The 15,862-nt window shown below is 36.8% G+C and overlaps 1 protein-coding gene across 3 annotated transcripts in view; it reads right to left on the reverse strand.

Annotated features, from left to right (window-relative positions):
* NTRK2 (neurotrophic receptor tyrosine kinase 2) overlaps positions 1–15,862 on the reverse strand; it is a 414,741-nt gene that overhangs the window by 75,821 nt on the left and 323,058 nt on the right. For all 3 annotated transcript variants that reach the window (XM_051966154.1, XM_051966147.1, XM_051966140.1), the window contains one exon: positions 8,569–8,803. In XM_051966154.1, the coding sequence (XP_051822114.1) occupies positions 8,569–8,803 (235 nt within the window). The remainder of the gene's footprint in view (positions 1–8,568; positions 8,804–15,862) is intronic.

The following is a 15,862-nucleotide window of genomic DNA, read 5'->3' on the forward strand; positions in this document are numbered from 1 at the left end:
TACATATAAGGGCAGAAAAAGATTCAGAAGGAGACAGAAAAGTAGGACAGGCTTGGTACTACTATCTAAAATTTAACATATACTTAAAACAAAGCATATGCTGTGAAGATTAGCGATTTCAGATAGAATTTTCTTGCTCTGTCAATGTTTGCTTATGTTTAAGTTCATAATAAGAACATTAAAAATGAAAAGAAATGAAGGAGTTAAACTAGATCACCTCCCAGGTTCAATTCAGTTCTATTCTTATATAATCCTACTCTCCAGGTGAATTGAATTTGACATTGGGATTCCTTCCCATGGTTTCCCTCTGCCTGAAGGGTATGTAAAAATCTTTAAAGTAAATTTTAAAATTCCTTACCCTGGTCTAAAACTATGACATTATTTTAAAATAAAGAGCTGAAGAATGTTAGGCATCACACATTATCAATCATTCAATTTAACAGACACTATTATGTGTAAAAATAAAAAGTAAGCATTGGATTTAGTTATCAGAGAACCTGATTCAAATTGCACCTTTGATGCTTACTGCTTATGTCACTTTAATCTACCTATACGAAACTAGAAATGAATTTCCTTATTTGTAAAATAAGGGAGGTAGATTCAGTGGATTCTGACACTCCTTCCCACTCTAGATAAATAGTTCTATGATCTCCTAAAATGTTAAAACACAAATGAGTTAAAATTTAGGAATTAAATCATATTTGTAAATCTAGATAATGTAGTTTTAGTTTTCATTTAATATCAATTTATCACTTGGTGTTGATTCCTGGAAGCAAGCATGTTGCTGTTAGAGGAAGGATACACTGAAGATGTTTTCACAAAATTAATGCCACACCATGCTTTTGCACTCATTTTAACACAGAGAACCTAAGGAGCCAAGTTCATAATACCTCTGAAAGGAAACAAATTGTTATTGTGCAAAGATTGCAGACTGGAGGTAAGAATTGTTTTTTAAAATTATATAAAATAGTTCTGCTGTCCTCCAGTCAATTCCTCTCCCAGAGAAAGATTGTGCAATATTCTCTCTGATTTAAACTGTGCCTTGTTTCAAGTGCCCCCAATGGAAGCTTCTCCACGATTATAATGAATGAATACAAGTGAGAATTCTTCCAAGCCCAGGAGTTGAGAGGAACTTCTGTTAAAAAGAAGTCAAGACTCCTTCTGAAAATGAAAGATTCAACACTCCTTATCCCCCACAGCTTTAGAAACCAGATTCTGACTTCCACTTGCTGGCTACTATCACTAGCATTCTTAATGTCACCAAACTTTGTGAAAGATTACTCAACTTTTTTTTTTTCATTATAAATTCAAACCTCTTACATACACATATATGAGACTAAAAGCAAAAATAACCCAAAGATGGTCTCTGATATTAAATGACAGTCTGTTCTCTGTAATTTTCTTATCACCTTCTGAAATGTGATAACTACCTAGTTGTTGGTGATCTGGGGTTGTCCATTTGGTAGATGGCTTACATCCTACTTCAATCCCAATACTTAATGTCTGGCTATTTTCCTTAACATAAGTGCTCTTGTTAAAATAGGCAGGGTTATGGGAAAGAAGGTGAAAGACAGATCAGCACATTCTTCTATTTGTTAAATCAGTTGTGGGGTGAGAGGATAATACTATTAACACTAATGAGGTTTTGGGGTGATGTGATGGATTTCATTTCTTTCTGCGGTCAATAAATATTTGAGTACTGGGAGGTTAATTATTTTCCTTTGCCAGAAGCAGCATCATTCCAACACTTTCAGGCTCAGATAATAGCCTTGTTCATTTAACATGTACATATCAATTTCTTTAAATTTTCCTCTACAAGCCAAATTTCTCCATTTCTTTTTTTTTTTCTTATAAAAATGGACTAATCCAGGCAAAGAACCTTCTTAGGCCCTAGTCTTCTTAGAAGAAGAAGGCTGAGGAAGAATCAAAGCATTATAGATGGAGAACCAGAACAGAATTTAGAGTTCATTTAATCCCCTCATTTTAGAGATGAGGAAACTGAGGCCCAAAGAGATTAGATGACTTGTCCTAAGGACTCAAGGATAGCAACTAACAGAGCTAAGATCTGAGCTAATGCCTTTGATTCCAAATCTAATACTTTCTCCTATAGAAGAGAAGCATTCATTGGTTATAATTTCCTGTGGCTGAGCTCCTGTTCTTGTTTCTAGCTCCTGCTTACTATGACATCATAATGAAAAACAAATATTCAACAACTACTAGTGCACTCATTTAAAAAATATTTTCAATGGCACCACTTTTGCATGCTAAAGACTAAGTATTGCGAAAGGCTAGAATTTTGAAGGGTAGAATGTGACAAATCTGGTTTGGGATATTTTCTAAAGGTCAGATTTTGCCCATGGAGGGGAGGAAGAAGAAACAATCAACAAAATAGAAGACTGATATCATGGAACTGTTAATTAAAACAATTCAGCAAACATCAATGCTAGAATAATTTTGGTCAGTTCTATAGGCTGGTTTCAATGCAAATGTGTTTCTTGGATTTCTCTCTTCATCATGAATGTATAATTAGTTCAGCTGCAACAGGGCTGAAGGCTCACAGCAGCAATTTCCCACTTCTCTATGACAGACAGCAGCTGTCATCCAGACTTTTTCCACACTGAACAGAACAAAACTATAGACAAAATTCTGCCTCCTCCCCACCCCCCAGCAACCAACAGTAAAAGATTCAGCTTCCTGGTGAAACTCCCCTTCTCCTTGCTCCAGCCAAAGGTAGTAAAAAAAAAAAAATACTTCCCATTCTAATGCTTGTTTGCATTTTATCATGCAAGTTTATCATGCTTGTATAGATATGACAGACATAATGAATAGACTGTTCATGTTAGAGTCAAGAAGATCTGAATTCAAATCATATATTTACACATACTAAGTGAGCAAATCACTTAACCACACAGTATTTCAGCCCTTTAATGCGTTTTGGATTTCTAAGATTACCATAACCCACAGATAGGTTATAATTTGCATCAGTGACATTCCCATGCAGGTTAAAATCTGTATCAGTGGGGTTTTCACACTATCACTAACAAACGTCATTTGACTTTGATATAAATATAAAGGAATACCTACAAATGATGGATATGGTCACCAGCTTAATGTTTGCAGATTTCAACAGGTCCCAGAATATTATGAGGTTTCCATAATGAGTTAAGTGGCCACTTAAAAGAAATCTGTCTAGCAATTCATATAGGGAAAACCAAGTGGATGAATAATTCATGCCATTCTGATTATGACAAGCTATTAGATGGTCAGTCCATTAATACATATATCTTTTGGCAGGAATTGCATTTGGGCAAACAAGGCTCAGGACTGAAAAAGAGAAGAGTGGGCTAGATTACATTTGGAAGAATTTCTGGCACTTTTAATGATCATACATTGATCCCTGATGAGAAGATATGGATAGACCACAATATTCATTAGTAAAGAATCCATTCAGAGAGAGCAAGGGGCACAGCTAACAACATGAATCCCATGGTACTTTCAGAAATTTTCAATGGCTTTTCAATCTCATTAAAGTTCCCTTCAATGGTGCCAGTCATAATTTATTAGTGTTTTTTTTAACTTATGTAATTTTTAACTATGAACTCCCAGAAATCCTCCACTGAAAATTTATCCACCATACCAGAAGCCTTCCTCTAGGACTCCTGTCAATTATATCTGCTCCACAAATTGTTCTCACAACTTGACCAGTCCCATTTTCTTTTCCAGGCATCAATTTCTCTAATGATATCTTTTAAATTGCTTTTTACATTTGATTTATTGTTGAAAATTTTAACCCCCCCAAATGCCCATCATGCATCTATAACATTATATGAAAATTATTTTTATTAAGAATGATAGTTACTAACTGATAATGATAGATTGTTATGGATATTCATGAAGGCACATGAAGCACATGCGTGTTTTATAGTCTGAAAAGGGACTTACTACTCATGGTGATTGAAGGGTGATATAGAGTAGGGTGAATGATATTAAAATAACTGTTACAAGTTAAGGTAAAGTTGTTTCAAGATAAGTACAGAAAATAAATGACATGTAACAAGACTGGTGAAGAGGTAACATTTCAGGTTATAAGCAGTAACAACCCAAAGCATTAGTGAAGTTAGAGTATGAGAAGGGATAGAATACTATGGGATCAATTATGCATAAATATAGTAAGAGTATTTCTCAAACTTTTTTGGGTCCCTTTTATACTCTTAAAGATTACTGAGGACTTCAACTAATTTTTATTTATGTAGGTTTTAACTATTGATAATTCCTGTAATGAAAATTAAAATGATTTAGTATTATTATGTAAATATTTTTCAACTTGTGGATCCCCTGCTAGGGTCTCAGAGACTCCTGGTGATCCCTAAAGCACATTTTGAAAGCTGCTCTGGTCAGATATTTTGGCCGGAGGGATTGGAGAAAAGAAATATATGAAATTTACCACGTGTTCATTTCTTTGGGACTAAGGTGATTTCATATATGATCATTAAAATGACTGAGGAACACTTTGTGTCTGGGAGTATTTCTTTAAATTAAAACAATTCAGAAATATTTCATGGTCCTGTAACAAAGCCAGATTTTTTGATTCTACAGATGACAATGAAACATTGCATATTTTTTTTTGTGTTTGTATATACACATACCCATAAACTTATACATGTGTGCACAGACTGTAATGATATGATTCTGAATAAAGTTTGACACAGCTGAGAGAGTATTAAATTTGACATTGGAAGACTTAGGTTCAAGTACTCGTCTTTCAATGACTAGATGTTTGACCTTGGGTAGACAAGTTATTTTCTCTCCATGGAGCACAATTTCTATATCTGTAAAAGGAGAAACTTAGACTGGATGGTTTCCCTTGGTCCCTCCCAGCTGTAACATATAAAAATAAAATAGACCATGTGGCTGATTCTCACGTTATAGCACATAGAATGGCATTTCATTTAGTTAGGGCCTTCCCTAGTCTGCTTAATGCTCAAATTTATCTCACGGATGTAATCAGCATCATGAAAGCTATGAAATATTTGGAAAAAATGAAAATTGAAACAGAACTATCAAGGCTGGGAAAAACATATGAAAGTCAGAAACAGTAAATGCTGGAGGGGCTTTGGAAGAATAGCTACATTAATGCACTGCTGATAAAACTGTGACTTGGCCTAACTCTTGGCCTAACTCTTCTAGCAAACACTTTGAAATTATATGAGAAATATTACTAAATTATTCACATACATTGACCAAGAAGGTGCCACTCCTATGGATATATCTCAGAGGCAAACAATAGAGGAGGAGGGTTGATACTGGAAAATGCCTATGATATAAAAGCCAATATAAAAGGCAGCAAAACAAAGACTATAAAGAGGAAAAAAAAATCCTTCCTTATATAGTTGGGAGAAAAAAACCAAAACCAAAAATATCATTAGACTCAAAGCAAAGTTTTTTATATTTCAATCTGAATCTTCTCCCCAGTCATCCCAAAGCATGACTGACCCCACAAACATTTCAGGTTAACACACACACACACACACACACACACACACATACACACACACAATCTGACTCTTACTCTCTTTGGTAGCACCACACATAGTAGATATCTAAACAACAAATCTTACAAATGATTACTAATAGATAATATGGGGAAACATTCTTCTTGAATTTAACCTTAAGAGACATTTGCCTAGGTCCCAGGTACTCACTGAAGCTGGGAATGGGCCAAGATCCACAGAAACATTCTTTTTTTTGGTCTTATGTTGAATTTGTAGCACTTCTTTTGGCCTTGAACTTACTAAAGCAATGGCTGGACAGATAGGAATTGAAATATAATGATAATTATAAAAATTCCAAGAAAACAGGGTGTTTTTGCAATTCAATCTCCTTTCAACTTTGATCTTGGGTTTGCCATGTGCTTTCCCTTCTCTTTCCCAGTTCTGGACATAAACCTCATCTCATGCTACTCAGAACTAATCACAATTATTTAAAACAAACCAACTATGGGAGAAACACCCTTCTTCCTACCTTATATATTATATATCCAGTTTCCCAAAAATTTCAAGGTAATGAGATTCAGAGACAGACTCTATTTTCAGAGAATCTAAGTCCCACCCTTCTGAACCCATCCCCTCTCAAAAAACTTCCCCTTCCTAACTTCACAGATTCCTGAAATTATACAATTGAAAATATATACTTTTGATTCAAAGCTTTTTCTATTAAAATAAAGTTCCCTTGAGATAGAGAGCACATTAAGCTTTATCAATCATTTATGCCTTAATATCAATGGATAGATCAATTCTAATGTGGAAAGCCTACTTTAATAGAAGGAAGGAGGGGGACATAAGGAAGCTATTCCTGGTTTTGGGTAGAGGAGAAATGGCTGGTGTTGGGGAGTGAAGAGGATCATATACATATTGCCTATGATTGAGATTATTTGCCCATTTATCCTGTCCAGGATAATTTAGGACCAAATATTGATCCCCAACTCTGTTATCCTAAATTTGATGCCTTCCTCCAATATTTGTAAGTCAGTCTCACTTATCTATTTTCCATTCTTCCTCATCAGCTGAAATATACTCATTCTTCATTTATCTAGAGACATGAAGCAGGGATGGGGACAGAAACTTTAAGAAGAAAAACACTTTCCCAAGGGACTTCCTAATTTCTGTCTATAATGAAAAAGAAAGATATTTGGTTTTGCATTTTTCCTTAGGCCATTACATTTCTAAATATACCATGCATGACAATTTTATGAACAAATCAAGTTATTCATAATCCATTTTTAATTCCTCTAAACCTCCAGCAAACTGACTTTAGATCTGCTAAATAATCTTTTAAAGTAAATATTGCATACATCTACTTTCTCTTCCTTTTCCCCCTTTTCTTCCACTGTCCTGCAAAGAAATATGTAGTATGGCAGAGGATTGGAAGAAGGTAATAAGTAGAGTTAGTTTCAATGTTTCCTAAAATTTTACAGTTTTCATCTTGTTTCTTGGTTATCAAAAGATAAAGTAGCTAATAACTAATTGGTGCTAATGATCGTAATCATTAGGACCTAATGGAAATCAGAAGGCTGGTACCAGGTTACTGTGGTCTCACTTGAATGAATAACTCCTCTACATCTTTTTTGGTAGAAACCTATTAGAATAGGGGTTCTTAAATTGGAGTCTATGAGCTTATAAATATATGGGAATATGAATATATATACAGATACATATGTGCATAATTGGATTTCAATATACTTGTTTTCCTTTATGATCTTGTTTATTTTGCATTTAAAATCACTGTTCTGAAAAAGAATCATTGTATACAGTAGTAGCAATATCATTTTAAGAATGACTTTGAGTAAATTATTTTGACTACTCGAATTACCCAGATTAACTGCAAAAGGCATATGAAGAAAGAAGAACTATCTACATCAGAGAAAGAATGAAAAATATATGTATGTATAGGATTTTACACATGCACACACATACACACATATTTGTGTCTAATGTTCATCTTCTCTAGGGTGGGAGGAGAGGTAAGGAGGAGAAAAAGGAAAAAAAAGAAATTTATGTGATAATTTTGTTGTATATTTGAAAGAAATAAGTTGTGCATGGTAGAGTTGCAATTTCATGTGCTATATTTTTTGTTGTTGTACTAGGTTATAGAAATGCTTGCTTTATTCCACAAATTAAAAATAAAGTAATTTAAAAAAAGAATCTATAGGCTTTACCAGACTCCATAACACAATTCACCAGACTCCATGACACAAAAGAATGATTGCATTAGTAACTCAGGGAAAAAGAATTATAGGTAGATTTCAGGATGAGCTTTTTGGGTATAGGCAGTTTAAACAACTAAAGCAGAAAATACTAGCTAGCCATAAGAGGTAATTTGCAGAATTTTCCGGATTAATGAGAATATATGGCCACCTCCCAGTAACACCAACCCTATCTGGAAGAGACCTTCCAAAGCCTAATATTCATCTCTATAGGGAAAAAATAGATTTTTCTGTAATTTCAGATACTTCCTTGTATCCTAATAATAATAGTTGTCCCACAATGCTCATAAAGTGCTTTATATATGTGGTGACTGTTTTTTTTTTTTTTTTAGTTTAGTTTATGCCTTTTGTTTTACATCTTCATTTCCAGATATGCTCTTCCCCATCCTCTTGAAATGAAGGGGGAGGGGGGAAGGAGAACAAAATAAACCAAACATTACAATTTTATGAACAAACTAAGTTATACATAACACATCCATATATAAGCAAAATCAACTCATATATCAACTACCTCTAACAGTTTATTAAATATAATGTACTTTGAGTTTCCTACCTCAGTCCTCCAAGGCCAGGATTAATTATTCTATAATAACGTGGCCATATTTTCAAAGAATCTAAGATCCTCAGATCAATAACTCTAGGACTTAGCTCTCAAAAATCTTCCCAAGCACTTGTACCCTTTCCCTCCCTGAACCCCAAATGTAGAAATCTAGTAGCAAAGTCCCCCAAACATGAAGGTTATGCTATAATCAGTCACTGAAAGACCATAATAAAAACTTCAATTAATATTCAAAGCAGCAACTCACCCTGTAGTAGTCGGTACTGTATACATCACGGGACATCCCAAAGTCACCAATTTTCACCAGTAGGTTCTCTCCGACCAAGCAGTTCCGGGTGGCAAGATCACGGTGCACAAAATGCTGGGATGCCAAGTAAACCATGCCAGCTGCAATCTGCTGGGCAATGTGCAACATCTGGGATTGGGTCAGTTCAGTGGGGCGGTTGCCTTCTGCCATGAGCACAGCATCTGGACCATGGGCCCTGCATGGATGACATACAGATAATGGTTTCTGGAGTCATATTTCACTTGTAGACTTGAAACTGTGGACTTTCTGATGCTTTTCACCAGAATTAAATAATCAAATGCCTGTTTACTAAAAGATGCTTAACATGTAGAGAAAACAATGAAAATGTTTTAACCATATTTTTCTCCATGGCAAACATTCCCCAGGAGCCCATGGAATTTCAAGTACCATCTGGGTTCGAATCCTTCTGGCAGCCCCAGGAGCTCAGAAATTATTCTGGGATTCAGGGTGCTTACCAAGAGACTCTTATAAAGTCAAAGGAATGGTAAGGATGTTATCAGGAACTGGGAAATAGAAATTCAGGATTCAAACATTGCTTTTCTTCTTTTTGTTCCCAAAGAAACAGAGGAACACAAACCCTGCTTCCTTTCCTACTATACCCCTCACCCCACCAAACATACTAGCACCACTGAAAAGGATAGCAGATTGTCTTCTTTCCACAGGCACAGCTTTAGCAAAGTCTATAGCTGGCTTTAACATCAGGTCTGTGAACTTATTTTCTTTTTTTTTTTTTTGAAAAGAACTATTTTTAATATAATTGATTTCTTTTGTAATTCTATGTATTTTTTTTTTAACAAAACAAAATTTTAAGATAGGTTTTACCAGACTGCTAAAGGGGTCTATGAAAAAAAACACAAGACAAAACAAAAGCTAAGAACCTCCGGTCCAGAGTCTCAGGGTTTTTATCCCACCCTATTATTGACACCTGTTTGTAGTCAGGCAGATTTTCTAAGCTGTCCTTGTTGTCCTTCAGAAAAAAAATACATCAAGGTCAACAGAAGCATAATGGCTTGGACTTGATGCATTTGTTAAGAAAAAAAAATGGCAATCTTTTCTCTCTTTCCCTCCCAGATCTCACCCTATGAACCTGTCAAGAGCCATACATACACAAAAGCTATTTTGAGTCTCAGCTAATTAATTCTTTGACTGGGATTTTTTGAGGTGGGTTTTTTTTTTTTTTTTTTTAAAGCATTCCCTTTGAGATTCTTTCTTTTTAATGCAGTGGTCTGGCTCCTTTGCTTTTGTCCCTCATCACAGGGCAATCCTCACCTTCAGCTGCCTGGTAATGTAAGGTATAGGACAATGTGTGTATTGCAGAGTTGGGGATGAGGGAGGGAGCCAACCAGCTTGCCTTTAAACCCAGTTTGGAACAGAGAGCTGGGGCTGCTTCTAATCTTCAGCACTGCAGTCCCAGCTCCCTCAATGCTGAGATGGTATGTTAGAGAGCCAGCGGGTCCTCTGCATCCTCAGATTCACTTTCCCTGACTGACCTGGGGTGGCACTACAGGGCAAGAAATGAAGGCGCTGTCCCCAGCCCTCAGAAAGGGCTCACTCTCTGCAGAAACAGCACACGGCAGTGTCAGTGGGAGAGGTCGATGCCCTGGCTGAGATAAGGGCATCTCCCCGGAGAAGGCTCTTCACAGCACACAGGAAGATCTCTCTCCAGCTCCATGTTAAAAGAGCCCAAGCTAAACAGACAGGGGGATGATCCGGTTTCAAAATGGAGGACCCTCCCTTTACATACTTAAAACTTACTAAGGACCTAGGGTGATCTTATGACAAATTTCCGAGAATTATCACCCCTATGGAAGCCAGGTCAAAGTCCACCTCCTCTGGGAAGCCTTCCTTTCCATGCTGGTACCCTCCCTCCTTTGAATTCCTAAAGCTCTTCTCACCATCTGCTATCACTCAGTTTAGCTTATCAAAAAACAACTTGCATTCCATGCTAGGCAAGATAATGACAGAATCTCAGAGCAGGAAATGGGTCAGAGGTCATCTAGTCCAACCCCCTCATTTTGCTAGATGAGGCTAAGGTCAAGGAAGGTTATGTGAATCACCCCAAATCATAATACTGCTTAGTGGCAGAAAAAAGAAAAAGGAAGAGGGGCAGGGTCTCCTGATTCCCAGTGTAGCAGAAAGATTATATTAAAATTCAGGAGACCCTCGTTCTAATCCGCTCTTCAATTAATTAGCTATCACTTCTTTCCCAGCTCCAGTTTCCTACAAAAAGAGATTTGACCAGACTCAGTTTAATTCAACAAGCATTTACTAAGTTTATACTATGTTCCTGGGACTAGGTTAGCAGCCAGGCATATGAAGACAAAAATAAAAACTGGTACGGTGCCCGAGCAGCTTATATTCTACTGTGAGAGAATGTCATATATGCAAAAAAGTAGTTATAAGACCTATAGAAAGTCAACAGAAAACACATTCAAGAGGGAGGGAATAGCTTAACTTGAAGATGGAATTAGGAAAAGCCTTAAAGCTGTGTGATCCTGAGCAAGTCATTGAACCTCTGTTTACCTCAGTTCCTTCAACTGTAAAATCAGGACAATAACAGCACCTTCCTCCCAATATTGTTGTGATAATTAATATTTATAAACCACTAGTGTCAGGTACACAGAAGGCACTATATAAATGCTCATTTCTTTTCCCCTCTTATGTAGAAGACAATATTTGAAATGTGTCTTCATAAGAGGCAGAGACAAGGAAGGAGAGCATTCTAAATATAGGAGACAAAGATGGAAGATGAAATTAATGTCTTCTGTAAGGAACAAACAGTCCAGTTTGGTTGGGATGCAGTGTGCTTTTGAAAAGATTGGAAAGATAAGCTGAAATCAGATTGCAAAGGGCTTTAAATACAAATTGAATAAATTGTATTTTATCTTAGAGTCAATGGGGAGCTACTGAAACTTCTTGAGCAAATAACTTGGTCAAAGCTTTGCTTTAGGAATATCAGTTTGCTGGCTTTGTAGAAAAGATTGGAGACAAAGCATAACTGGAGGTAGGGAGACTAATTAGGAGGCTATTGCTATAGTCCAGACAAGGGCAGTGGCCATGAGCATGGAGATATGATAGATGAATGTGAGAGGTGTTATGGAAGTAGAACCAACAATACTAGAAATTAATTACTAAGTAGGGTTGAAGACTCAAAGATGACTACAAGGTTGTACATTTGAATGACTGAAAAGCTATTAGTACTCTTCACAGAAATGGAGAAGTTAGGAAGAGTGGCAGGTCTAGGGGAAAAGATGAATTCCACCCTGTATGTTTATGAGCTTGAGATGCCTATAAGTGATAGAGGAAGAAATGTCCAGCAGAAGAGTTAGTGATAGAAAGGGATGAGGACTGGCTATGTAGAGTTGGGAATCATTTGGTTACAGATGATAATGGACCTCTAGAACCTGATATGATCATCAAGAGAGAATCCATGTGGATGAAAGAGCCAAGCATACCCACATATCGGGGACAAGCCACAGATAGTGATCTGGCAAACGAAAATGAAAAGGAACAATACGACAAGTAGGTAGAGAACCAAGACAAAGTTGTGTCATGAAAATGTGGGGAAGTCAGAGTGTTCTAGACAGGAAGAGGTAATGATTAGCAATGTCAATGCCAAAGAAAGGTCAAGAATGATGGCCATTTGATTTAGGAATTAAGTGGTTGTTGATAACTTGAAGAGAGTGCTATCAGTTGAGCAATGGGGTCAGAAACCATATTGTAATAGGTCAGGAATTTAGAGGTTGGTAAAGAAGCAGAAGGAAGGAATATAGATATCATTTCTCCCCACCACCTTCTCACCTCTTTCCCTCCCCCATTTCTATTCTTGTCAAGAGGAGTCACCAAAGTTTGCAACCTTGTGTCATCCTTTCTTCAATCCCTTTATCCACAATTATTAGCACATTGCTGTTGTTCAGTCATGTCTGACTCTTTGTGATACCATTTGGGTTTTCTTGGTAAAGATATTGGACTGGTTTGCCATTTCTTTCTTCAGCTCATTTTACAGATGAAGAAATGTATGAATGAAGTGACTGGCCCAGAGTTGCACAGCTAGTATGTGTCTGAGGCTAGATTTTCACTGAAGAAGATGAATCTTCCTGATTTCAGGCTGGATATTTGGTGCACTGCACAACCTAGCTGTCCCAAAAGATGCCATATAAATGCTTGTTGAATTGAATTGGAGTTAAATGTATTCTATGTCCACATCATCTCACATCTTCTGTGTCTCTCTACTCACATAGTTATCACCCTATTTCAAGCTCTCATCACTTTTAACTTGGATAATTATTGTCACCCTCTACTTCCTACTTCCATCTCTTGCTTTCTAATCCATTCATTATACAGCTGCCAAATTGATATTCCTAAAGCACACTCCTTTGCCCCCACACAGACACAAGTACACACATAACACACACCTTCAAGAAGCTTCAGTGCTCCCTATTGCCTTTCAAATTAAATAGAATCTCTTCAATTGGACATATAAAGCATTCCATAATCTGCTTTCAACTTATCATTCCAGACAGTTTTCATATTACTTCAGGTACTATGGATCAGGGCTCCTTAAACTTTTTGCACTTGTGACTCCTTTTCTCCTTTTCATCTGAGAAATTTTTACAAATCAAATTTTGCTGATAATAAATCATAATTTCACAACCCCCCATTCAGTTACAAGACCCCATATGGAGTCATGATCCATAGTGTAGAAGCTGGATTGTAAATCACTGTTAGCTTTTTGCTATCATTTAACAAAAATTCCAATACCAACATTTGGATAGCCCTTAATACCAGTCCTATTCACTACTCTATCCTTTCCTTGAGAAGGAGAGAAAAGCAAATGGTTATGTGTCCTGTGTGAGTGGTATTCTAATAACTAGCCTCTTCTGATTGTTTATATGTTTGTACTTATTGATATCATTCTGTATGTTTTTAATGTTATTGATGATATTAGAAAGAATAGTTTCAGCTTAGTCAAAAAATCAGACTGCAAAAAGTAAAGAAGTAGGAGGAAAAGAAATGGAGGCAACAATTATAAGCATTTTCCTTTGCCCCCTCTGTCCCTCTTTCTAATGTCCTTATTTCTGTCATGGATACCATCATCCTTACATTCAGTCACACTGGCCTCGTAGCTGTTTCTCCCATGAATGACACAGTTCATGTCTTGACTCCAGGCATTTTCACTGGCTCTCCCCACTATTCCCGCTTCCTCTTACTGGAATTCCCTTCTTCTTTTTCTCCACTTCCTGGTTTCCCTAAAAGTCTCATCTTCTACAAGAAGCTTTTGCCAATATTTAATCCTAGTGCTTTTCCTATGAGATTATTTCCAGTTTACCCATTTACTAGATATAGCTGTTTGTATGTCACCTCCCCACTAAACTGGGAGCTCCCTGAGAGTAGGGGCTGTCTTATATCTTTCCCAACTCTTGTCAGAATGCCTAGGTGCTTAATAAATGCTTGTTGGCTTCACTATTCTATCTGAGAAAAAGCTTTATTGAACAAAGGTCCATTTAAAAAAAATAAAGGAAGGAAGAGAAGATGAAAGCTCAAGCTTAATAAATGCTTGTTAACTTGATTGTACTGAGAAAGGTTTATTGAACAAAGGTCTATTTTAAAAAAAGTTAAGGAAGGAAGACGAGATGAAAGCTCAGATAATGCTAGGTTTTCTTTTTTCTCATATACTGGAATATAGTCCTGCAAAAGGACTCTGAAGCACACTAAAGGGCCTGACCTTTCCCCTTCATTAAAAGTTAATCAAGTCTAAACCTCTATACAGCACAACAGGGAGGGATGGGGAGGAAAGAGGAAACTCTCAGCCATTAGAAGGGGTCAGTGGTCCGCAAGCTGACCGTAAAATAGAGAGGCACTTAACCAAACTTGCCAACAGACTGAAGGGAGGAAAGGCAGACCCAAACTGGGAAAATCCAAAACAGTGAGTCAGCATAGCCATAGGAGCACAAATCTAAAGTTGGAAAGGATGTTATGTACCAGCAAGACCAACTCCCTCATTTTTCATATAAAAAAAATAAAGCTAAAGAATGATCCAGCTCACAAAATAAAATGTGCCACTTGTGGACCCTGAATTTATTTCCCTCTCCAAAGATTATTATCTCCTCTCAAATCAATAACCATTGTGCTTACTATGTGCCAGGCACTGTGTAAGCCCAAGGGATAAATAGGGAAAACAAACAAAAAACCTAGTCCCTGTTCTCAAGGAACTCACAGGGAGACAACATACAAACATCTAGGTACAGGCAAGATATGTATAGGATAACTTAAAGATAATCTCAAAGGGAAGGCACTGAGAGGCAACATAATACAGTAAAAAGAACATAACAGCTTAAAATTTTTTTTTCTGAACATCTAATGATAATTAGATAATGAAATGATACACCTGGGTCCAAACCAGACCTGACCTTCTAAAAGAGACAATAGAATAGCTTATAATGGTGAAACACATAACAAGATGGCAGACTATGAACCAGATAGTAGAAGCCCAATAGAGATAACATAATGAAAGAATCAGAGCATGTGGGTTCACATTCTGCTGATAATATTTACTACTTGAGTGACTTCAAGTAAGTCTCTTAATTCCCCTAACTTTAATTTTTTTTCCTCTTAAAATGAGGGAGACCGACTATATCACTGCTGGAGTCTCACTTAATTATTAATCTGTGATCCTAAGTCATTAAATCTCTGGTATGATAGAAAATACACTGGATCTAGGGTCAGAGCCCTAGGATGGAATCCATTTTTTTTGCTTCTTACTCCATGTATGGTAACTCCTTCATAGGGCAGCCAGATCAGGCAGAGCACAGAGGGTCAATCCTGGAGTCAGGAAGCCTTACTTATCTGAGTTCAAACCTGACCTCAGACACTAGCTCTGTGACTCTAGGCAAGTCCCTTAACCCTGTTTTGCTCAGTTTCCTCATTTGTAAAATGAGCTGGGGAAAGAAATGGCAAGAAAACCCCAAAGAATCATAGATGACCTGAAATGTAAACAACAACAAACAACAAACTTCCTTAGCTAAACTGGGCTTCAGTTTCATCAATAAAACAAGAGGGTTAGACTTGATGATTTATATATGAAGTCCCCACTTCAGCTTGAAATCTGAATGCTCAGTGAAGTGAGTAGAACCAAGAGAACACAGAACACAGCGATAAGATTATGTGATGATCAAAAATTGCAAGATTGAATGTTGATGAATTGTGTTGGACTTGGCTCCTTTCAACAAATGAG

Source organism: Antechinus flavipes, chromosome 1, assembly GCF_016432865.1.
Source record: "Antechinus flavipes isolate AdamAnt ecotype Samford, QLD, Australia chromosome 1, AdamAnt_v2, whole genome shotgun sequence".
In the NCBI taxonomy this organism is placed as follows: domain Eukaryota; kingdom Metazoa; phylum Chordata; class Mammalia; order Dasyuromorphia; family Dasyuridae; genus Antechinus; species Antechinus flavipes.